We start from the raw sequence: 24,510 nt of genomic DNA, 5'->3' as shown, positions 1-24,510 counted from the left end.
CAAATCTCTGCGAAGAGGCGTACTTGCGAGGAGAGTACAGTACCTATATAGTTAAAAACAGAGGACTCAGAACTCAGAGAATCTAAAATTACAACAGTGGATTCAGAACGGACTCTTGCGGCACTCATGATGTTACTTCAACCTCGTCGGAGTTTTTATTCCTAATGACTACGCACTCACATCTTGAACATCAGCATTATTTTGTCCAGCAAATCACCAGATGGTTAATATTATACCATAAAAGCTTGTCAATCAGTAAGTGGTGTGGCACAACATCGAATGTTTTTTTTTACATCTAGGATATATATGTGGCTAATTGGAAACAATAATCTAAGGTGCTGATATGCGAGCAGGTACAACGTTGGCCAGTTTCAGGCCATCAGGCACGCTGCTTTGTTCTAACGACTATGAAAAAAATTAATGAATAGATATCGAGAGGTGGAATTAGCACATGAAGATAGTAAAACAAGAGTTAAATCAGAAGGTTCCGCTGTTTTCAGTCATCAAGGCATTTTAGTAAAAGTTCCATTCCCTTAGAATCAATGACTATATCGTTCATTCCTTCAGCGGCCATTTAACCGATGTTCAAAGATGCGGCTCTGGCATCAGCATATCTGTAAAAAAGCGACGTAAAAAGTGGTTTGGTTTAGTTTATGGGGTTTAACGTCCCAAAGCGACTAAGGCTATGAGAGACGCCCTAGTGGAGGGCTCCGGTAATTTCGACCAACTGGGGTTCTTTAACGTGCACTGACATCGCACAGCACACGGGCCTCTAGAATTTCTCCTCCAAAGAAATTCAACCGCCGCGGCCGGGATCGAACCCGCGTCTTTCGGGTCAGCAGCCGAGCACCATTACTGAGCCACCGCGGCGGCATGGCGTAAAAAGTATTTAGTTTTAACCGCGTTGTCATGAATAACTGTGCCGTCATGATCAAGAGTGTGTACCTAAATGTCACCTGTACGATTTATTTTGACAATATTCCAAAATTCGTCAGCCGATATTTCAATCGGGAATTTAAAGAATACGAATATGCATGTTTCGGTTGTTTCATAGCTACATGCTCTACTTAGTTCAACTTTCTTGGAGGCTGATTGGTTCTTTTTATAACCTTTATGTTTGCTGCCTTCACTGAACAATACTGCGCGCTTCCTGTGCGAACAACGGTTCCCTTTTACTACGCCTTGATATCAAAAGCCATGACGGCACGAACTTTTCACGCAACTGAAGCATTGCTTGCGCTACATACGCCCCACAATTCGTTGGCAACTTCCGATTCTTAAATTGTCAAGATTACGTGAAAGCATGCATCTAATACTGATGCTGCCTTGTTTACGCGGGCTTTTTGTAAATATAAATGCGTCGGCATCCGCTGTTTGCAATTTTCGCATGTCTTAAATTCTTGTCACAGAAGTTAGCGCTCTGACCGGCTATGCCAAGTAATCCAAGCGCGGATAGTACAGTCGGCTATCAACTGGTAAAAAGCAAGATCTAAAATATTCCGACCATGAGTGCGGGACATTATTGCTGAGGTAGAGCAAAAGAACTCCATATTTTAATAATTTCTCTGTTGTCACATTGCCTACAATCGGCGCAACGCCTTTCTTTGATCAATGTATCCACCAGGCGGCTCTGGTATTCCAGATTTCACTTCCAGAAAGGAATAATGGTGCCGGGACTTACTTTCGGCAATGCGGTTCTGTGCTTAAGGGCAGAAGTTCAGTCGAGATTAGACGTAAATCAGAGAGCTGTTGGAAGATTAGCACTAGGTGCCCACGGCAAAACCACAAACGAGGCAGTACAAGGGGATATGGGCTGGGCATCGTTCGAGGCACGGGAAGCTAAGAGTAAAATACTATATGAAGAACGCCTGAGGAAATTGGACGATAACAGATGGGCAGCTAAGGTATTTAAATATTTATACAGAAAGAACGTTGACTCACAGTGGCGGAAAAGAACTAGAAAACTAACCAGTAAGTATGCCGGTCATGAGGACGGAGAAAGAAAAAGCATTAAACGACAGGTTAAAAACGCGGAAGTTAAAAATTGGATGAATTCAATGGAAAAGAAACATAGTGTAGAACTATATCGATTCTGGAAAAGGCAGATCAGGAAAGAATTTTTCTATGATAACTCAAGAGGCAGTGCCCTACTTTTTGAAGCTAGATCAGGGTGTCTTAGAACGCGCAGCTACAAAAAGAAATTTAACGAAGAAGATGACACATGTGCAGTGTGTGGTAGATCTGTGGAAACAATTGAACACCTCATAATCAAATGTGATGGTATCCATCCGGATGTCGATGCAGGCACAGTCACTCTTTCTGAGGCCCTAGGGTTTAAAGATAACAATGGTCATGTAAATAAGTCTGCAGTGGAAGTCAGCAAAAAGCGATTGGAGGATTGGTGGCTGAAAAGCAGAGATGTGGCATAAGGTTAGAATAGTAGGAAACCGTAGGCAAAGTTGATGGAGAATATTAATGAGAATTGCCAACACAGTAAACAAAAAAAAAATAATAAATAAAGAAAAGCTGAGCATGGTGGCAATTGCCACCACCCCGTTTCAAAGGGGGCGCTCCTATCCATCCATCCATCCATCCATCCATCACTGGACAAAGCCTTGTCACGCTGCACCTGTGTTTTATTTTGTGTGATATAATGTGGCCGCCGGCATCAAAGCCGGGATGGAGGCCCTATAGGCTGTTATGTGAATTCTTCTGCGCATGTATGAATTAGCTAAAGCGGGAAGAGTTGACAAATCGGGAGTACCAGCGTGCCACTCTGCGCACGTTAGTTGAGCTGTGCTCTATGGGTCCTGCTGCCGCCGCTCCCCATGATCTAAAGGATGAAAGAAGCAGAGTGTGAAGTTCAAGTTGCATGTTCTTCGCGCTAGAATATACACCATGATTATTAATAATATACGCACGTTTAAGGTTTAATGTTATAATCAGGGCACCATTATACACTAAGAGCTTTTCTTGGCAATGAAAATAATAGGTAAAAGGCAGTGTCTCTTCGCCAATAGTTAGGCGCCAAGGCGACCAGCTAGGACGCTTCTCGCTGCGCTTTTTTTCTTGCTTGAATAGTTTATTGATCGACGCAGGTGCTGCATCGTCAAGGTATACACTCCTCCTGAGGGATTGGCCCTCAGTCCAGTGGTCCGGTGCACTAGGCTGCGTCCATCCGCGCAATCAGCCATTGCTGGCCCTCACGGCTGGTATGAGCGAGTGGTCTCTCCCGTGAGCCTCCCACTGTGGTGCAACCTCGCGGGAGTGGTAGCAGTCATGTTTTGTTTTGTTGTTTTCTCTACTATTAGAACAACTCACACCGTCTACCCAAGTTCCTTAGAACAAGACGCATCTAAACGCGTTCTGATCAAAGAGATGGTTTCTCCGTCAAAATTTGTTCTGCAGCGGGTTCTACCTACGGAGCAAGTTTTAAGAGGAGTTACGTCAATGCAAATGCTGACTCAATTCGCTCGTAGGAACGGAGGGTGTGTTTCATGTTTGTAACCTTGGCTCCCTTGCGAAGCACTGTAGCAGAGGCTAGAGCCCGAAATGGAGAGTGCGTTCTCCATGTTTGCTATCTCATATGCGGGTCTCTATGCGAAGTGAAGACCTCCGGGTGCATCAGCCAGAAGGTGAAGCAGGCTGGCACGGAATTAAGGACACACACTTTCGAGTCCAGCATGTAAAATTCGCTTCAATGACGCCAGTATTCACAGGTGCGTCGGTTTCTCAGAAGCCACCCACCGTTGAAACCACGATACAGAGGTGCGGTCAGAGACGCAACGAATGCAAATCAAATGAGCAGTCAAGTACGTTCCACACATTTAGTTCAGGTGATTGGCGAATCCCGAGGACGCAGATGGCTGGCGGTGTAGCCACACTGTGACAACTGCGATGGCGCATCGAACCCGGAAGCCAATGTTTCTGGTTTCCCCAGACGGCGCACTGCTAAACACGAAAACAGCTGTCGGAAAATTGCTCGACGCCTGCGTAGAAAGGCATCCGAAGCTTCGAACATTACCTTTTTCTGAAGCGCCATTTGCCGGCTTCGTCTAGCACGCAAACTCGCGCTCTGTAAGGAAGCCCCAGTCACGCGCTGACAAGGTGAAGCGTGCACGGCTTGTCTCCGAGGTACGTACTCATCAACATGGCTTAGGTATTATTTCCCTAGATACTCAACGTCTGAGGGCAATATCGTGAGCACTGCTTCGTGGTGAAGAAACATTGTTTTTGCATGTCACTAAATACTCAACAAGAATAACATGTCGGTGCGCTGCGAAATGCAAAGGCCACTCGTTTGATTATTCAGGTGGGCATTGACAGTGCCAAGTTTTGAAAATTATTCCCTAGCATTGCAAAATGGCGTCTGTCAAACGATACAGACAGTTAGATGACAGACACAGTTTGGTCTCTTTCCGTCATATTTGCCATTCTGCGAGCGCATTAATAATGTGGGTATCGGGCTGTGGCGTCGCCATAGAGTGTCTTCACCTTTAGTAAACATACCCTGAGAAAGGTTGGAAAAATAAAGTCGAGGTAAATACCTACGGGGGAAGGCAAAAAGTTCCCTTGTTAGCATAAAGAGCAAATACGATCCCCCCCTAGGGGCTTCATATCCGTTACAATCAAGGTCGTCTAGGTAGGTTTTGCGTTCTTGCAATTAATTTTTGTTCTACTTCGAAATATGCTCCCAGGAGAATATACCTTACCTTTCTGCTGTGCCTAAGAATATTGGCTTTACTAACCTACTTCCATTCCACTACAGGCCTGCCAGCGAAGGATAAATGTCAAGCTCAGCGGCACCTCTGCTAATAACGCCTGTCTCATATTCTCTCATCTTTGAAAGACGCAGGGGAATGCTATGCCAGCTTTACTGAACATTCGGACGAAGGGCAGCATGTGTGATTCTGCTGTTTATCGGAAGGCTCACTAGCTAATGACGTGCATGGTTCGCATGAATCTTTATGGCAGTGTTTTTGTTTTACATTATTAATGTCAATCGTGGTACCAGAGCGTGATTAACTGCGGTCCCTAATATCTCTGGTTCCTTGAAGAAAAATTATTTACCCCTTGGAATAAGCTAGCGAGAGATTTCTGCCAATCTGAAAACAGGCAATCAGGATCATTCGTATTGGAGAACCACCAAATTCTGGGAAACCTGACTTACAGAAAACTTTTTCCCCGCACCACGTAAACTCTCGACCACAGGTTGCTTCTCAGCCGCCTCCGCTGCACGCAAAAAGGATACCGCGACGAGTCAGTCGTCTTCCATTCATATATGACTTCGAAAGCCGCACGAAAAGAACAGCCTCCACTTTCTTTCTTCTTACTTATTGATTTCAAGCTAGAAACGAGGACTGGTGAGGAGAAGGCACCCTTGCATACTTTCGACAACTACCCTCCAGAGAGCTTAGATCTATGGGCTATTTGAGAACAAGGTTGCCACCATCAGGGGTTCACGCAGATTGTGGGGCGCTTTTCCTTCTCGAAGAACAATGCAATGGAGGGTAAGTGTATTCGCTCTGTTTACAGAGAGGCTGCAAACCCAGCCTGTGGGCGAGACTTGCGCATAAAAGCTTTTTTTGGAAGCCAAGTTCCCCGCAATTTTGCAAATTGTCATGCAACAGCGGTGCCTGTATCGCTCTTGTAAAACAATGTCCTTCGGGAGCCCTTAGGAACGAGTAAATCTACGCAGCTTATATTTACGGAAACTTGAGTTCTTCAGGTGGAAACCAGAGCAGAAGAATGGGTCACTCCTCCGTCATCTCCTTCATCATTTCGGCGTTCATAATGGTATCCTGCTACATTGAAGGACGCTTGGGAGCACTGCCGCCCGAATTAAGTGTATATCAGGACGCCGCAAAGGTATGATCAGCTTTGGAAAATGTGAGCACATTTTTATATATAATATGATCAACAATTGGTAGTAGCACGGGTTCATTCAATGGCTTGTAGTCTTGCAGCAAAAAGTGAAGGTGAAAGATGTCTCATATTTTACCTTCGCGTCAAAGAGATGTAAGATTATAATTCAAAATTAAATTTTTTTTGTATTTAATAGCTTATTGCATGCTATATTTTTTGTTTTTGGCGGTTACTTTTTGAAGTAGTAACCGGACTTTCGCAGTGTCATAGATATTTTGTTACCAGTATTTAAGCCCAGCGTGCCGACGCCACTCTGAAACATGCACCATTAATTCCTAAGCTAGGTGCCACAGGCCACTTAAGCCATGGTTTTAAAATGCCCAACAACATATTACTGGCAAGCAAAGCCAAATTAAACTTACTCTGATTTATTTATTTATTTATTTATTCAGAGAATTTTTGCATTTTTTCAATTTAAGAAGTAAATAAATTGAGAAAAAATATTTTTTGCTATCGCGTTCGAAACGCAAAACGCAGAGCACCGAAAAAAACGCCCAATACCGGAGTATTACGTTTGCAACACATCAGTCTCTTCCGCAATAAAAACAGAGGCTGCGAAATACAAAAAAAAATCTTGCGTGGCCATACGCTCGCGCACCGCGACACCAGTTCTCTCTAAAGTGGGATGAGTGAACGTAGCCACCCGGCTTGTGCATAAAATTTTTGGGGGGGTCAAAACTAGGTTGGATGGATGAGTACGTACGCTGACGGGCAAATGACAATGTGCAGCACCGAGCACCTCCGCTTCATGAGGACAAGAAGAGGGAAGCTGTGGATGGCAGCTGAAGCTCCCAACAGCGTTTGAGTATTACCTATCTCTAATTTCAATTTTGACTGCCGTTGTTGCATATTAAAGAAGGTGACAGGGGTCCACACCAGAAAACGATAGGGAATTTTTTTGTTATTTGGTGTACATAAAATCAAACGTAGTAGTGCAACAAACTTATGCCTGAAAGAAGACAAAAACAGTTTATCTATGCTTTCGAACAGTGATGCATAATGAAGCTGCTGAAATGAAAAAGAGTGACGTGGGAAAAAAACAAACAGGACGGAGCGCGGAACTTCATCTGAGTATTATTTCAAAGAAACGTCATATTTACACGTTCGTCGTAGTCACACCTGAAATAATGGCAAAGGATACATCACGTTACTCTGACGTGCTGGCGTGTGTGGCGCAAGTTTCCATCTAGATGAACGACTTATTTTTAGTTAGCAACGCTGATGTTTTCCTGACGCAACTGCCAATTTCTTTTGTTACGCATCACCTTTCGTCAATTGCTGTGCTGAGTTAGGACGCACACTTTCAAGACTCATGTGTCGCGAAACCGTGGCCGGTAATTACAGCAGTGGCGACACTAGTTTCATTATGCATTATGTTTTGAACCACAAAAGTGTGAGTGCGAGTGAGTGAGTGATCTGAAAAGGACAAAGGGAAGGCACGAGCTTGTCTACTGGTGCCTAACCACCACGCCCACTACCGGCATGCCTATAGGAGTAGTGAGGGGAGGGGAAGTATGGAGACGATAGAAGAGGAGCGCTTCGCCGCATAGAGAGTGTAGTTTGACACACTCCTACCCCCTCAGACCTGGAAACGGCCGTGGAGATCAGTCACCTCCATGTAGGTTAGGAGGAGCTAGAGAGTTCTGGTGGAATGGTATCCACTGGGAAAAAGTATATCTTGCCGCGAGGAGCAGGGTAGGCCCAGGAGGCGGAGGCCTGCCGTTAATTGGTTTCTGTGTGCAGAGAAGGCCGGGCACGCACAGAGAAGGTGCTCCAGGGTCTCCTCAGGACTGTACCAGTAGCTGCAGGCCGGAGAAGGGGTGAGGCCCAGGCGGTGAAGACGGGATCCCGTGTTGGCACTGCCCACTCGTAGTTTCAGGAGGGTGCTCCTCTCCTGGCAGCTGAAACCAGAAGAAGGGAGTGGTTGCGGTGGGTGCCCCCGAGCAACAATAGTGTCCGGGTGGTCAATGACCGGGTGGTGGTGGGTGATGGATCTGTCCAGGTCCAGGGGACACAGTGCCGTTGAGAGGGGTGGAGGGGCTGTGCCCTTCCTTTCGAAGGGTATCTGCTGCCTCGTTGCCTGGAATTCCGGCGTGGCCTCGGACCCAGCAGAGGTGGATGGTGGTCCCTGTACGGACGATGGCTTCCAGCCTGGCTGCGAGCCTCTTCGTGATGGGTGATCCCCTGGATGATCTCTGGAAGAGTTGCAGGGCTGTTCTGAAGTCCGACCAGACTGCTGCCACACGGACGTCATGTCTGCCCTCCAGGATATCGGCACCCAGGTGAATGGCTGCCAGTTCAGCTATTATGGAAGAAGCCACGAAAGGCAGCCTGGACTGTCTATTGCTGCAGAGATAGGGTGCAGTGCAGGCTGCTGCGGCAGATGGGCAGGTCCCAGGCGTGACAGATCCGTCTGTGTAGAGAGGGACTGCTCCGGCAGGATGGTCGTGCTGGAGGGCGGCCACTTCTCGACGAAGGCCGGCTGCTGGGTGTTGTTACTGAAACGGGACCCAGGGAGAGAGACCGGTACCTTATAAAGGTGGCCCTGGTCAGGACAAGGGTGTGTGTGTGTGGGGGGGGGGGGGGTAACGGGTACTGCCTCGGGCTGTCCCCCTACGAGTTGTTCGAAGTTCCTGGGAACCTGCCCATGCGGGAATGCGGCTTGCTGAGGAAGCGGTCAAGGAGGGGACGGCCATCTGTAGTGTGATGGAGGAGCTCGACATGATGGAGGAGCTCGACATGAGAGGAGTTCGATGGTCCAGGAGCCGACCTTCGCCAGGGTGGCAGCCAAAGGTGAGGTGTGGGGGAGTCCGAGGCAGAGGCTGATGGTGGCCCGCTGCTTCATCTCAATGGCCAGGTGCTGGGCCTCAGTGAGCTGGTCCAGTGGTAGGGCATACAGAAACTGGGACACCGCCATGCAGTAGAAGAGCCAGAGAGCCAGCATGGTGGTGAAGCCGCTGCCTCTGCACAGGAGTGACCCAATGGCTCCGTGAACCCTGGAGGCCAGCCTGACGTAGTGCTTGACGGCAGGGTGCCAAGTGAGCCGGCTGCTGATTTTGAGGCCGGGGTACTTCACCTCCGACCTTCTTAGAAGTGGGTGCGCCCTCCCCCCCCTTCTCACACAAGGAGAGGAAGGTGGTGCCAGGGCGGGCGCCCACCCTCTTGTTAAGGAGCGTGGCCTCCGTCTTTTTTTGGGGAAAGGCTCAGGCCAGCTGTTCCAAGGAAGGTGGCAAGAATGTTGATTGCCCGCTGGACGTTCCGAATGGTTTGGACCCTCTGTCTTCGGGGGCCCCGGCACCAGATGGCAATATCGTCCTCATATATGGCTATGCGGTCGAGCAGCCAGAGATCCTGTGGGAGGAGTCTGGGCAGGAGGTCCATGACACTGCCCTGGTCCATGACACTCCCGTGGGAAACTCCACGGTGGGTGTCCAGTGGCGTGCTGGTGGCGGTGCCCAGGCGGACCAGGCGAAATGATTTTATGCGAAGCATACTACTTTAGCTGCCACTTCAGCCCTTCACCGTGGTTATGCGCCTCCAAATGACGTGATACATGACGTCACACCACGTGACACGATGACGTCACGACAGTAGAGAAACGGGGGCCCACCTCGCGCCGTCGCTGTGGTTGTGCGCCTCCAAATTACGCGACACGATGATGCTTCGCATTCTCCAGGCTTAACCAAGTTAAGCCTCAGCCATTTTTAGTTTAGGTCCACACCATGAAAGATGATAACTTATTGTACTGTGAAGAATTATTTGGCCTTTTCAAAGCCCTTAGAAGGAGTATCTTCCTGAAAATCTTACCTGTATATATATATATCCAGTGGTTTTTTTTGAACCACTTTTCAACGAAAGGTGCATGTTTAACGGCATTTCGATGGTTTTGAAAAGTCGGTCAACCATGATTTTACTTCGTATTTACTGCTCTTGTCTTTTGCAGTGCGTCGAGCTCAACAAAGTGTGGTACCTGACCTATTCCTCGGTGCCCTTGATGGAGCTTCCGAGCGACGCGACATGCATACGCTTTGCTCTCGTCACTCCAATCAAGAACAGCGAGTCAATATCCCAACTTCGGTTTGACCCTAACGGCACTGTGTAAGTTTTATCCCACCTTTCGCAGCCCGTACCCTAACTAAGGCGAAGAGTTATCGAAAGGAAAAATCAAGCAACAGAAAGTTGCGCGCGGATAAAAGGCAGCACTCTACGATCCTCATCATCACCAGGAGCAGTAGTACCAGCCTGATTAAGTCTACTGAGGACAAAGCACCTACCATTGACAACGGTAACCAGGTGTTGAGGAAGCAGCGAACACCTTATCCGCGCAGTCAGGCAACGTCATCCGCACACCTCACTCTCTGCCGTCCTCTTCAGGACTATGGTAACAAATTCTATCGGTCGTTTCAATGCCGATTTTTAAAAACGATAACAAAAATCTGCTTTAAAATAACGACATCAGTGTGCTGGAAATTTGGTTTTATATACGTCACAACGAATCTCATATATTTTGTGCACTTCACATGCATTTGACGAAGCCGCTTGCGGTATACAGCAGTCCATCCGCAAACAAGATATCATGCAGCTGAACTATAGTGACAATTTGTTGACTCGACCGTGACCTTGTGTCTATATCCGACAAGCTCTTGTTCTGTCTCAGCATCTGGGCAACATTCAGCCTAGGAGTTTTTGCGACTGGTTCTCTCTTTATTTCCTGCCGTGAGGCTGCCCGTACAGAGGACACTCCAACAAAAGTTTGAATAGATGCGACCAAACAGCACCAAGGCAATCCCGATGGTCCTCCGCTCTCGGTCCTGTTTGTTTCCTTCCTGGTTGCTCGTTTTCGCTTGCGCGGTTCCATTACTCACTGAAGTTTTCTAGTAGCCCACCTTTCTCTGTTTCATGTGCGCCTTTGAATTCCATCATTCGTCTCTCATGCGGAGTTCCGGTAGAAACGGTTGGGACGCTCTATATATTGGGTGTTTCACCTGCGACTTTACACAATATTTAAAACTAGTCTTTTTAAGATAGGCGAGCGCTTTTCTGGCATAACATTGTAAGCGGTGTAATACCTCAGAATGCTGCTGAAATGTGCTAACTAGCAGAGTAGTTCAATACTATTAAAAAGTTAACTTTTTAACTAATACTGTTAGGCTCCAAAATTAGTGAGAGGAATGTAGCTCCCCGTAAGTAATATCCACATCAGTTTTTGTAATTATGAAAAAAAAAACTTGATTACTCTCGGCTCTGTGACCTAACAAATGTTCTCTATATCGCACCGAAATACATGCACTCTCAAAAAGCTCGCAGGCAAAGCAACCTCTCCAGTCCATGCAGCGGGTGAAAATACCCAAAATTTTTTGGGCCACAGCGCCGACCGTAACCGCGTTTTCGAAATTCTAACAACTGTTATAGATATTCCTTACGGCGGTTCAAGCATCTCAAAAATTAAGAAGCCTAACAGCGGTAGTTAAAAATTAACTATTAAGTATTAGTTAACCAGCCAGCTCGCTAGCTCGTCTTAGCTGTATTCTTATGCACGACTCCGCTAATAACCTATGGCGTAAAAAGCACTTCTCAAACTCAAGAAACCTATTTTTAAAAATTTGTTTAATAGTTTAGGGGAAACATCCTCTATGTAAACACAATTAAATGAGAAAACAAACATTTACTCATACAGTCTTGAATGCCTGCACTGAATATTTTGCGCTAACCGTGACAGCAACGTACGTAATTTATCGTGGGTACTTTCAAATTAGACGCCACAGGTATATTGTGATTTAGGTATAGCGCGTTGCTTTTTTTATCATGCTTATTGCTCAGGTACTACTTCGCAAAGTAGGCTGAAACCTATGAAATCAGGACAAAGGCTTCAAGTGTTTGCATTGCTGCCACCATCAGCCGCGTGGAGCTGAGCATCTCAAAATAACCGCTCAAAATTCGAATTTTCTGTACATGAAATTGATTTTCTGAGGACATCAGAAATAGTATGTGTGACCTCCGGAACCGTTCTACGCGCCAGATTTTGCTGCGAATAGCAGGTGTCGGCCGCAATATTAACGACCTTGGCGCAGATTCTCTCAGCACAGTCTGGGTATCTCATAATTACAAGCTGAAAAATTTCGAGGGTGCGCATTGGTAAACCAAAGTGCTATGAGGCGAAGGCCTTCCCGGCAACGCTCTGCGGCGTCCTTACGCTAGACAAGGAGAACTGCATATGCGTTGGCAAGAAGTCGGCGTTGCATTGCGGTTACCATTCTCGGCTTTGGAACAGAAGGATGGTGGTTCGATTGTCGCTGTGCTAAAGCTTTTAGGATTCTTTTCCTGGTTAGTGACTAGTCAGTGATGACTTATCACTGGTAATGAGAGGTTAACGACTTTCACTTCAGGTGTAATGAACGGACGGACGGACAGAGTCATCACCGCGAGTATGACCCATTAATAGCTTTCGCCTTAAAATATCGCCTTTGAGTAGAGTGTTGTTCGCTACTGTGGGGAAAGAGACGACGCTACACGTTGAATGTGCAGGAAAGCCGTCCATGACAGGGCGCTTGTTCTGTTATTGTAAAACACCTAAACCCTAAAACTCGAAACGATATTATTAAAAGAAAACAAGCACACTAGCAGCTTCTATGTATGAAAGTAACCGCATGACAACCGTTCTCTCTGGCAGTCTAGAGTTGGAAACTTTCAATGAAGCGTCCACTATACTATCTTACGCATGACTGCATAATTGTGCTGACTCTCCTAGGACGCCATCTAGAACCCTGATTAAATTGTGCAGGTACCAGTAATTTTTTCATGACTGAAACTTTGACTCTTGACTTATTATTTCGCTGCCTAAAGCGGCCAGTGTAACTGACTGTGATCAAGATGGAAGGTATTGAAGACTTTTGAATGCTAATACAATTTCAGCAGCGCAGCGGTTCATTAGCTTTCCATGTCTTCTTGGATAATCACACGGGTGAATGCTGAGCCTACAACAACATTGTAACCAACTTTACCGAGGTGATGCAAAAGCGAATGATATCTCACGGAGAACATATTCGGTTTGATAAAATCGTCACACGTCTCTTTTATTTCCTCCTTAACAGTGCAACCCATTGTACTGAGTCTCGAGACATAGATATTTTTTTACAGAACGCATTCACTGAGAAATTCGCAGGATAGTTTCCTTTTGACTTTAGTTCGTTTGTCGAGAATGTTTGTCTTTCAAATGCAGATGTACCTTTCCAGCTCTTTTATTTGCTCGGCACATAGCCACGTGCTCTCACTATCCGTTCAAACTCCTTTTGCAGATACGTCAGAAGCAGATACCATTCTGCGGAAGGACAAGACGCAAAAAATGTTATTTACACACTTCACCTGCCTGATGGTGAGCATAAGTTACGAGTTACGTACATTTCACTCATTGGATAAACGGCGTTGTTTAGAATGAATAAGAAATATGTTACAGATTCAGAGAGAGAAAAAAAAACATTTTATTCATTTCACTTGGCAAACTAGAGCTTTTGTTCACAGTATATAAAAAAAATGCTGTGTGTCCCTCAAGCTGAAGGCAATCAAATACTACTCAGTGTTGTAGTTAAATTTCCATGAACATGTTTAAAGAAACAAAGCATTACCTGCAATTCCACCAATATCATGCTGATTAAAGCTCCTCAGGACTTAGCCATGGAGAATATTTATGCGATGTTCCTATGTGTGTTTCACTCTCCGTTGGCTGCATGTTTCAGGACGTCTACACAGATTCGACGTATTTTATAGTGACTGCTACGCCTGTAAGGTCTACGGCTTCGATACCCCTAAGAAAGGTAAGAGCTTACAGCATGAGACACGGGCTGCCTTTATGTATATATGTACAGCCCCCGTCAAAAGTATAGAGCCCAAGGGGTTTGCTTCTGAGATGTTTAACGGGGCTCCCTAGCATATTAGGCAGTCCAAAGCTTAGGAGAATTGAGGACTGCAAGCCATTCATCTTCCGTGAGATTACGGTCGCTGAGGGTATATAACGAGGCATGCTGCAGATCTCGCAAGCAAACCCCTTGGGCTGTATACTTCTGACGGGGAGTGCGCACACACACACACACACACACACACACACACACACACACACACACACACACACACACACACACACACACACACACACACACACACACACACACACACACACACACACATATATATATATATATATATATTGTAAGGATAAAGAAGAAGATGCGTCGGATGATTTGAAAAGACGAAGACGAGGTGACAGTGTTCTCGAGAGTTTTTGCCAGCGCAACGCTTGTGCGTCTTTTGCCGACCTGATCCGAGACTGCTGCCGTTGCCGTTCCCGTCGCCCCAGTACCTCGTAACAAACCCCCCGTTACATTTGGTGGAGGTGCGGGGTAAAACCATCGGCCCTGGAGCTCCGTAGTCGTGCTCTCCCGACGCGCAAGATGCCTGAGGACGTCCAACACCAGGCCGTACAAGTGGGCCAGGCTGTCATCTGTGCCGGCTCCCTTCGTCAACGGGACCCGACCATTTTCAGCGGGACTGACGAGAACGATGTTGAAGATTGGCTCACATCGTACGAGCGGGTGAGCGTATACAACAAATGGGACGATGTGACGAAGCTAAACAACGTCATCTTTTATCTCGCCGGTGTGGCTAACCTCTGGTATCGCAACCATGAGGCAGATATTCAAACCTGGTCCACCTTTAAGACTAAATTTGCAGACGTATTTGGTCGACCGGCTGTCAGGCAACTCCGAGCCGAACAGCGATTGCGTGAACGATCTCAGCAGGCTAGTGAAAGCTTCACTAGCTACATTGAAGATGTTGTCGACTTGTGCAAGCGGGTCAACGCTCGTATGTCGGAAGCCGACAAGATCCAACACATCTTGAAAGGCATCGATGACGACGCTTTTCAGATGCTTCTAGCGCGCGACTTGCGTACCGTTGCTGAAGTCGTCACGCTGTGTCAAAGCTTTGAGCAGTTGCGCAAGCAGAGGATTCTGACACGCACCTTGCAATAAACCGCGCTGTAAACTTTGTCCAATGATGAATAAGGTCACAGAAGCTCGCAGCACAGCGTCGTCTTTCTCATTCAAAATTCGAGGAGATTTCAACTGTGACACCAGCAACGTAGTCTACCTCCTCGAGTGCGGTATGTGCCGTGCTCAGTATATCGGGCAAACTGAAACTCCTTTCCGATTGAGAGTAAATAACCACAGAGCACACATAAGATCACTGCCAGATCTGCCTCTTTCAAGACACGTAACGACAAAAGGCCATTCATTTGGAAACTTCAAGGCCACCATACTCCAATCTGGCTTCCAGACACATTACGACAGGGAAGCCTGTGAATCATATCTAATATTTAAATTTAACACCTTGTCGGCTGGAATTAATGAAAGCCCTGGCAAACTCTCCTGCCTTTCTGGCTAAATCTTCCTGCAATGTTTTGTTTGTTTGTTTTTCTTTTCCTTGTGAACTCTTTTGCATCGAGAATATTGTTTCTTAAATCTACTATGATGACAGTTGCATAACGATTTGTTATGTATTTAACACTTTCATTTCTAGTCGAGGTACTGACATTATCTTTGTTGTGGTTAAGCACGAATTCTGTGACGCTCTCTCTCATGTGTATTCACCGCATTATTATCATTTTGTTGGTGCTCATCACGGCGTTTGGGTAAACTTTGTTTCTTGGGACAATTTTTCACACTCTTGAACTCTATTATTTTGGGCGCCTGTATTATCTCGCGTGCCATTTGTATTTATTCTAATATTGTTGTTGTGTTATTCCTAAGCGGTGTTTCCTGTAATGAAATTTGCCTTTTTGGTACACTTTCTAACACTCTGGCGCTGCCTTTAACTTAATTTGTGGGCTTTTACGCATTTCCCCACATATCCTCTGCTAAAGAATGCTACAAAAGTGACACAATTTTGTGTATATTCTGTGTATTCATGTCGCCTCTGCGTGTGTGTGTTTTTGTTCCTTTCGACCATCGCAGTGCCATTTTCTGTCTTTATACTTTTTTTTTCCCCACTCCTGTAAAGAAGGAGCCTATCCATGTGGTTCTCACGTGCGACCCTCATGTGGTTTTGTTTCCTTCGGCCATCGCAGTGCCATTTTTGTCTTTACTTATTCTTTTTTTCTACTCCTGTAAAGAAGGAGCTTTCCATATGGTCTTCATATGCAACCTCATCTGGTTTTGGGGTGTCCGCGTGCCACCCGTGGAGACACTTAGCTCAACCGCAACCTGTGCGTTCTCGTGCTTTTTTCTGGAGTAGCGCGGGGCCACACAGAGGTGGCTAGAGGCGATACTTACGCACACAATTGGCAGGCACTTGCCTTCTTTTGTTAACCACCCCTATGCTCTTTTTTTTTTTTTTCCTTAACTAGTCGCGTGCCCGCCCAGGCCCACCACCCTCTTTCACCTCTTTCACCGCGGCGCCTTTGCTGGCGCACCTTGGCGTTTGGGTTTCGTGTCTTGGCTGTCTTCCTCTTTCCCCTTTGATTTTTTTCTCATTTTTTCTCATTTTTCTTTTTCAAGCCCTGTGTGTGCCATGTTCACTGCTATAAGAAGACCCTTCCATGCACTGTATGATCATTCTTGAAAAAGACCAGTCCCTGGTCGAAACGTTGAATAAATCTGTTAAGTTTTTCAATGTGACTTCCCCAACTTATTATATTTTTAATCAGTTGCCTTGAAGATTTTGTTATCCCTTATATATATATATATATATATATATATATATATATATATATATATATATATATATATATATATATATTATTTATTTATTTATTTATTTATTGGTACATACTGTCAATCCCATATGGGATTATAACAGGAAGGGCATAAGTTGAACAGTCTAAAGCACAATAAGGCAAGCAAGCATAATACAAAGGTAAACACAGCGTTGTGGGGGTAAGATGTTTAACAAGAAACTCAAGAATAGAAGTAAAGGGGTATATACTTTCAAATGGACGGAACAGAAAACAGTAATCATGGAACAGAACAGACACTGGAAGCCAATGAATCAATATTTTAAAAATAATAGGCAAAATGGAAGGTAATGCAACGGAAGAACATATAGGAAAGCAAACACAATGAACACGATTTGTGCCTGACTGGAAGGCGGGTACATATGAAAAGTACGTCAAGCATTTATTCCGAACCCAGTTGGTGTTCGACGAGGGCTACAAAGGTATTTAATGATGAGCAGCTTGTGATGGTTTGGTCAAGGGTATTCCATTCGCGTATGGTTAGTGGGAAGAATGAGTGTTTAAAGCAGTCGGTCCGGAAAGTGTACTCGTTTAAAGTATGAGAGTGCTTATGGCGTGTGGGCCTGGTATCTGTAAAGGATAAATATTTGGAAGTGTCAATATGCAGCTGATTATTGAGCAACTGGTGCATGAATCTAAGACGTGCTAGTTTGGCTCTCTTCTGCAAGGTAAGCCTACCAGCTTTATGGAGTAGGTCAGTTGGTGAGTCAGTTTGGCTATATTTATTAAAAATGAATCTGATTGCCTTCCTTTGTACTTGTTCTAGTTTACTTACATGTTGTTTAGTAGAGGGAAACCAGACAGTATTAGAGTATTCAAGTATTGGCCTTACAAGAGTATTATAGGCTAATAGTTTATATATATATATATATATATATATATATATATATATCAAAATGATTTCATGGCAGCTGATTGATCAAGATAATATACTGTCACCAGAAATTGAAAAACATAACAGGCTTTAATTCACGACGTTTCGGCTCGAGGACCAGCCTTTTTCGAGTGTATTAGAGTATTTGAAACTGTAGTTTCAAATACTTAGTTTCAAATAGGGAGGGTATATGTGAGGTGACTGATAACAAACGGCTGAACAAGACGTCGGAGGTCAGCCTCTCGCATGCCTCAATGTTTATTAGCAATGCGACTGATTAGACGAATGGTTTTCTGGACATAGACTGTGAATTTAGCCATAGTGTCGTGGTTTTTTCCAATTGCTCTGAATGAGAAGCCCCAATACCAATAAGGTGTTCAGAAACTGGAACCAAAGAGAAAACTGCTATTCCTCACATTTTTCAGGTGCGAATAGCTTACATGATACCACATTTTGGAACTAAACACCTAATGAAACAGAGAGGCAGCGCTCAGTATGGTTGCCACCTCGTATCCACAGCCTTAAAATTGCTGCTCTGTTTCGACGCCACCACCCCGGAAAATGTAACAATTTAGGCAATCTCCTTGGGTGCTAGGGAATCGTCATGACCTATGCCTATGACTAAAAAGAATAAGATCGGTTCCTTTGCTTGCACCACTAGGCGCTCTTAAAACACAATAAAGGTAGAAAGCCATTAGGGAAGGCGGACTCGCAGACTAGAATCGCAGGCGAAGCAACACCAAGCGTTCCACAAACACGCTGCCGGCTTTAGAGGCAGTCTGTGCAGCACACTGCTGCGCAAGACAGCTGAAGTTCGGCGTCTCATATCATCACAAACGTGCGTGAAGCAGCAAGAGCACAGGCAAGAAGCGAGTAAGTAGCGACGAGGGAGCCGGCGTTGTCACCATCAAGAGCGGCGAACCGGCAGTTGCCACTATGTGGCGGGCATACGCTAAGGAGTTTTTAAAGGGTGAAGGAGTATTCTAGTCTACATACTACTGTTTAGAAATGTAGTAAAATCACTTAACTGCTTTATTTTAGTCTTTCATTGCGTGTGAGCAGTAAAAAATGGGCATTTTCTTATTTTCACCACTTACTGCCGGTGGCATTATTTTGCGATAGTTTATATAGAAACGGAATGTAGCCATACACACCCCTATTCGGCTAATTTCTGTTTAGAGTGCGCATACAAAACTGACACGTAGTTGCGGGTGAAGAAGGTAGAGACTAGTTCTACGCACGCTGTTTTCCGCTGATCAAATACAGTATAGCGTGATGAAAAAGCATGGCGGATTCGCTCCCCTGATCGTGTTGCGTCACAGCATCGACACAACAGGAAATACTCTACAGCGCATATAAAATGCTGAGTGGAGTTGCAAGCAGCATATTTCCCATGAAACAGTTCACGGAAGCACGTCTAGTGCGGGTGTTTTTATTACGAACAAAAATTCGTTGTCTGCACTCATGCCGGAACAATCTGTGCTGCTTATCTGAGCTATTGGGCAGTAATAAATAAGGGCTGTGATGAAACATTCTGATTGACCATGTGGTCATATAGCAAATTGAAAATGACAGCATATACCAAATTGCCCATATGTCTATTAATCTCCATATACTTATGGGCATGGAAAGAAATACAAAGTCCGTATGCATCCTTATGCAAGCGACAGCTACCTCTTTCGTATGGGCCCTCGCTCCAGCAAAGAGCTCCAGAGCATGTGCGGCGAGCCCACTCTCGTATCGCAATTTCACATTTGTGTTGCCTGACGCTAAGCACGTCATTCATTTAATTATCTTGTGCAACTCTCGTTACTTTCGAACTCCTGAGAAATACGGCTATATTCAAAGCGTTCCAGCTTCCGGCGCACGATATGAGAGAGCTGCCGCCAAACTCACGAGCTTGTTTTATATTAGCAGTATCGGCACCTTGTGACGCCAAACGGAGAGGCACTTCACGAAAGTGCGTGTTTCGTAATGGTGGGGAGCACGGCTTGAAAAAAGAAAATCTTGACTTGAAAGCACGATTTCCAAAGTTCCAACATATTATTCTATCTGAAACACAGTACTGCTAATCAGGAAACCTTCATCGATTAGAAGTTTCACAATAACTTCAGGAGGCTTCAAAGCTCTTGGATGGTTAGAACAAGAGCTTTCCTAGGATACCAGCAAACTTTATTCAAGGCGATTGTTAACTGAGAACCAATATAGTTTTATTAGTTCAGGTGATTCAACTTGTGCCTCTGACGTAATCGCAGGTGAAAGACGCCAAGAAAAGTTAAGAAATATTGCTTACTAGCAGACAGTTTTGTTTTCTCTAATATAGGAAAAAGAAAAACAAAACTAAACAAAAATAACATCTATAAAGCAAGTTATCTGCGAAATTGCAGGCTGCGGAGAAGATCGTCCGACGATAGATATAGTGTCCTCGCAACCCATAGAGCACTGTAAAGGCTTGCCATTGCGCTTCGTAGAAAATAAAATCTTGTTTAGTAATTTTCACCACGGCAGAATCCCGTTTGGAGCATTGTTACTTACCACGAAAGGAACATTTTAGTTACCATCCATGTACTCAAGATTGATAGGACCTTACGTTATTTTAATTGGGAATTCCATCGCAGGGTGCAGTGCGAGAGAAGTACGTGCTTACAAATAAATGTATCTTGACTGATGCGTTACTTTACTGCTTATTATTACTATGTTCACTAATGCAGGCTATACCTCCATTCTGCTATTGACCTTTAAAACCTTGCTTTTGCTTTCGCAAGGAGGGTTCGTCATCGTAAACCTAAGCACGTAGAACGTTTAGCCATTTCTTTAGAGCGCAGCTCTCAGGCGCCCGTTTCTGTGTTTCGCGACGTCGCCGTCGCCGTTGTCCGTTGCAACCAGCTGTTGACACCTTTAAGTTGCGAAAGCAGAGGAGCAGGAGCTTGCAAATGAGAAAGTAAAAGCGCAACCTCCTCCCCTCCTTAGCAACCGACGCGCCAGTGGGTGCACAGCTGTGCACACCAACCGTGACGACACACAGTAGAGGCAGAACGAGCGCGCGAGCGTCGGCTGTGGCAGCTACACCGCCGCGCCTTCGCCAGACATCTCGTTGCAGTCAAGTTAGTGAGACGCATGGCTCCGAAGCGGCGCAGTAATTCCGCGACAAGCGGTTCGGGGAAGCAGCAGTGGGTTGACGAGGTTTTCGCCAAGAACACTTTAGATCTAATGTCCAAAGTTTATTCGGTATTTTTTTAGGAAAGGAATTCCGCAGTATCTGTCTAACATCGCGCTGGACACCTGAACGAGAGGGAAGGTGCATAACTGCCCTCTTGGAACAGTGGACACCTCAATCGTGCCTTAATCTACGGGTTGGTAGTGTCAGATGTGCGCGGCGTGCTTTGACGTTTACAACATTGTGCCAGAAACTCTGCTACCTGCCAGGGTGGCATGGTGGGTAGGGGCTTTAATATAAATATAAAAACAAGTGGGAATTTCTTACCACTTATGCGGGAGAAAATCCCGTTCCACTCGCTCGTAACGGCTCCCACAGCTGTGAAAACCTCGCGAAATACTTGCGCAGACCTCACCTTTGAGAACCAGGCATAGGTGCAGCAAGTCGAGCATATATCCATTTCTCCGTCCTCAAAGCTTCCTTTATGACATTCAAGAACTGTGGAGGGTTTCTTGAAGAAGGAATATGTGTGAAAAATAACAAGTTGTCTGTAACTGTACATACATGTCTTGCTAGAATTCTTTGCCTCAATCTGTCGAAAAGCTGAAACAGCTGATGAGCTGCGCTCAAATTTCGCATTAGGAAGTAATGTAATCCTCGGCAATTTTTTTCTATCTCTGAACTGCGGTTATAGCAAAATTTGAGATTAACACTTTCTTTTCAGAAAAAGGCTGCTTTATGTATGTTGCCGAAAGCGCCATGGAAGAAGAAAACTCTTACTGCCATTTTATTTTTGACCTCATCTGCGGACCTTCGCCGAAGTACATAAGATCTGATGCCAGCTGCCTGGCTCTACACAGGCAGTAAATATCAGGCTTGAAATAAACTTTGATGTTCAGTGCCTTAAAGTTCTGGCTCTCTTTCACCTGATGTTTTGTAGTGGCCCGAATCACGTTTTAGTTAGCAGGAAGCTACAGCTTTATTAACAATCTTGTATTGGAGGGAACGTGTTTCCCAATGCATCTTTGTTTTTACTTTTTATCTGCTCTTCGTTGTGCGCATTGTTTGCTTCCATCAGCTAATGCGCTTAAAAAGTAATTAATGTGGACTATGAAACAAGGATCAGCAGCTAAATCCTCTCAGCCAGGCATGTGCAGAAATATTTACCGTATGAAATTGGCAGACAATCAGATCATTACGTTAAAAAATTTGCAACCTAAAGTTTTGCAGTTGAGTTAGGGCCTACTGAAATTAAATACTTTCGTGATGCTGTTTTAACAAGAAGCGTTTCTAATAAAGCACAATAAAAATTGAGTACCAAGCCAGTGCTTTTTGTATAACTATTATCTGAATTCTCAAACCAAACAATGCGCCATGTATACGAACCAAAAATGAGAGGTGTCTCCCACAGACATCCCACAATTTAATCATTTATAAAACATTGCATTCGCTATGCACCGCGGCTTAGGATTTTGAATGATAATTTGAGGCGGATGCTTTAATCAAGCAAAATGTAAACAAAGTGGAGAGCAGTACAGTCTGCTTCATTGGAGAAATGCGGAAGAATTTGCGTTTTAACGTCAACAACTCTTCTGGAAGTAATCGTTGTAACCTGACGCTTCTCACGTGATCCTGGAGGACGTCAGCTACTTCCCTTTCTCAAGTCGTTGTTGCCTAACATCAGTACATATCCCCCACACACTTTACCATCATGTACACCAAAACTCGTTCAATTCGTGCACCTGTAACACGCTTGACCTAACGCTCTAAAGCCTGCTCAGATCCTTTAAAATTGGCGCGAAGGTGAATGCAAGGCTGCAGGATTCCACACACAGGAAATTGCAACTGTAAAGTGTCACCTTCAAAGGTTCGATGCAAAACGCTTTCGGGCGGCCCGTGTGTGATCCCGCTGCGATCGTGCTTTGCACTGAGAGGAGCCAACTAGACAGGCTTTGCTTGATGAGTGTCGCCACGTCAGTGCCACGCGCGTGTCGTAGATCCACTTCGCTGGCGCCCTGATCACAAGTACAGAAAAAATAGTAACGGAGTTTTCAAAACACTACACCTCTCTTTTTGCTTCCGCATCAAGCATTGACGATTATGTTCATGTAGCGCGCTGGATGTCTAATGATTCGCCGCTTTCTAGAGATGACTGCGCGATAATAAGTGGTCCTATAACCTGGGGGAAATGGAAAGTGTTGTTGATGGATTACAGCTTTCGAAAACCCTCGCACCTGATGGCCTCTCAGGGAAATTTTGCAAGATATTTAAATCAGTGTCATCCCCTGTCCTACTCCAAATTTTTTAGACCAGTATTGATGTTGGATTTTTGTACAGCTCTTTACCAAAAGTCAAATTTTCTAAATACCGAAAACTGAATATAAGGGAAAGCTACAATTTTTAGATGCCTACAAACTTATCACGCTTGCTAACGTTGATTATAAGATCTTCGCTAAGTCCTGTCAAATCGGCTACAACTTGCAATGTCTACTTTGATTGTACCTCATTAAAGATTCGGCTTGAGGGGTCGGTTAGTACAGTATAAGTACATGTAGCACGCGCGGCGTTGCAGTATTGCAGCGACGCTAGGGAACAATTAGCACTTCTGCAAATTGACCTGGTAAAAGCGTTGGATCGGCTGTCCCGTTCATTTCTTTTTTCTTTTCCAAACCACGTCACTCTTGGTTCCATTCTCTCCGTTGCGATACGCCTTTGTTAGAAAAACTGCTACACGCGCTTGATTGTTAATGGCTGTCTTTCACAACCAGAACGCAGTCAGTCCTCTGTGAAACAGGGTTGCCCGCTGTCTCCTCTCCTGTTCGCATTATACTTGGAGCCACATTGTCTAAGTTTTGTAAAAAGTGCCACCGTTACTAGTTTTCGTATGATAGGTCACGAACTTTAGGTATTGGCCTCTGCAGATTACCTCACGTCTTTCTGCGCTTATAAGCCAGGCATCGATGAGGTTATTAGTTTAACGGAAGACATGGGTTCAGTGTCCCTGGTTTGGTATGTGGGGAACGACACCTGCCGAGTATGCTGGTGTGCAATGGAGAGGTACGCTATCAAATTATCGTGGCGTTCCTCTGGATGCCTATAAGCACAGTGCACATCACTGGAAAGACCGCGTGCCAGCCCTTCAGTGCTCTGCTATGATTTATGTGCCCCATGATATCTCGATTTTTGGCAGGGCGACCACATGCAATCTGTTTCTCACCACTATAATTTACTACGCACTGCAAAGTATTCACTGCACAATACTTTATATCCAGCGTTTCTAAAGAGTTTTCCCAACTGTTGTGTGGGATTCGTGTTTTTAATCAATGAGGCGTGATAACCGTTTCCCGCCTGTAAGCGCTGGCGGCCTTGGTTTAGTCCACCTATGTGTCCGACAGGTGGTTTCACGTTTCATGTTTTCCGGGGCACTACGCACCCAGTAGTGCAGGCGTTCTTCCAAGTAAATTTAGTTTATGCTTCACCGAGCCTGGTTGTGTCCTCTAATGTTTCTCATCGTCAGTGTTTGTGGGCATTCATGCATGAGGTGTATTTGGCTGTTCGTTTCATACTTGCTCGTACTTCCCCTGGGTTCCTTTTTTTTTTGGGGGGGGGGGGGGGGTGTCGAGGAAACGGTTTTACAACAACTTAATTTGTATCCACTTCCCTGCGCTGTTGTATCGCTCTGTGTATTTTGGTATACTGGGATATCATGTACTGAAGGGAGCAGGTACAATTCCCCTCTCTCCATGTTCAAAAACACATTTTTTTTAAGTT

At 45.2% G+C, this 24,510-nt stretch overlaps 1 protein-coding gene across 1 annotated transcript; it reads left to right on the top strand.

Annotated features, from left to right (window-relative positions):
• The first annotated feature begins 5,793 nt into the window (after window positions 1-5,793).
• Window positions 5,794-21,606, top strand: LOC149361255 (uncharacterized). The gene is made up of 5 exons (XM_089568036.1): window positions 5,794-5,868; window positions 9,869-10,023; window positions 13,221-13,297; window positions 13,659-13,736; window positions 21,464-21,606. Exons 1-5 carry the CDS (start codon window positions 5,794-5,796, stop codon window positions 21,604-21,606), a joined length of 528 nt encoding a protein of 175 aa, XP_089424162.1.
• The last annotated feature ends 2,904 nt before the right edge of the window (window positions 21,607-24,510 follow it).

The sequence above is a fragment of the Amblyomma mixtum genome, chromosome 2 (genome assembly GCF_055824585.1).
Source record: "Amblyomma mixtum isolate Tamu chromosome 2, ASM5582458v1, whole genome shotgun sequence".
In the NCBI taxonomy this organism is placed as follows: domain Eukaryota; kingdom Metazoa; phylum Arthropoda; class Arachnida; order Ixodida; family Ixodidae; genus Amblyomma; species Amblyomma mixtum.
The sequence above is the reverse complement of the archived record's forward strand: the minus strand, read 5'-3'. Positions and strand labels throughout refer to the sequence as shown.

What these genes read in the sequence shown, in the direction of transcription:
- LOC149361255 (XM_089568036.1), top strand. Translation starts at nt 5,794, where the DNA reads ATGGTATCCTGCTACATTGAAGGACGCTTGGGAGCACTGCCGCCCGAA. An exon ending in TTTGACCCTAACGGCACTGT is followed by an intron (nt 10,024 to 13,220) that starts GTAAGTTTTATC and finishes CTCCTTTTGCAG; the next exon opens with ATACGTCAGAAGCAGATACC. An exon ending in CACACTTCACCTGCCTGATG is followed by an intron (nt 13,298 to 13,658) that starts GTGAGCATAAGT and finishes TGCATGTTTCAG; the next exon opens with GACGTCTACACAGATTCGAC.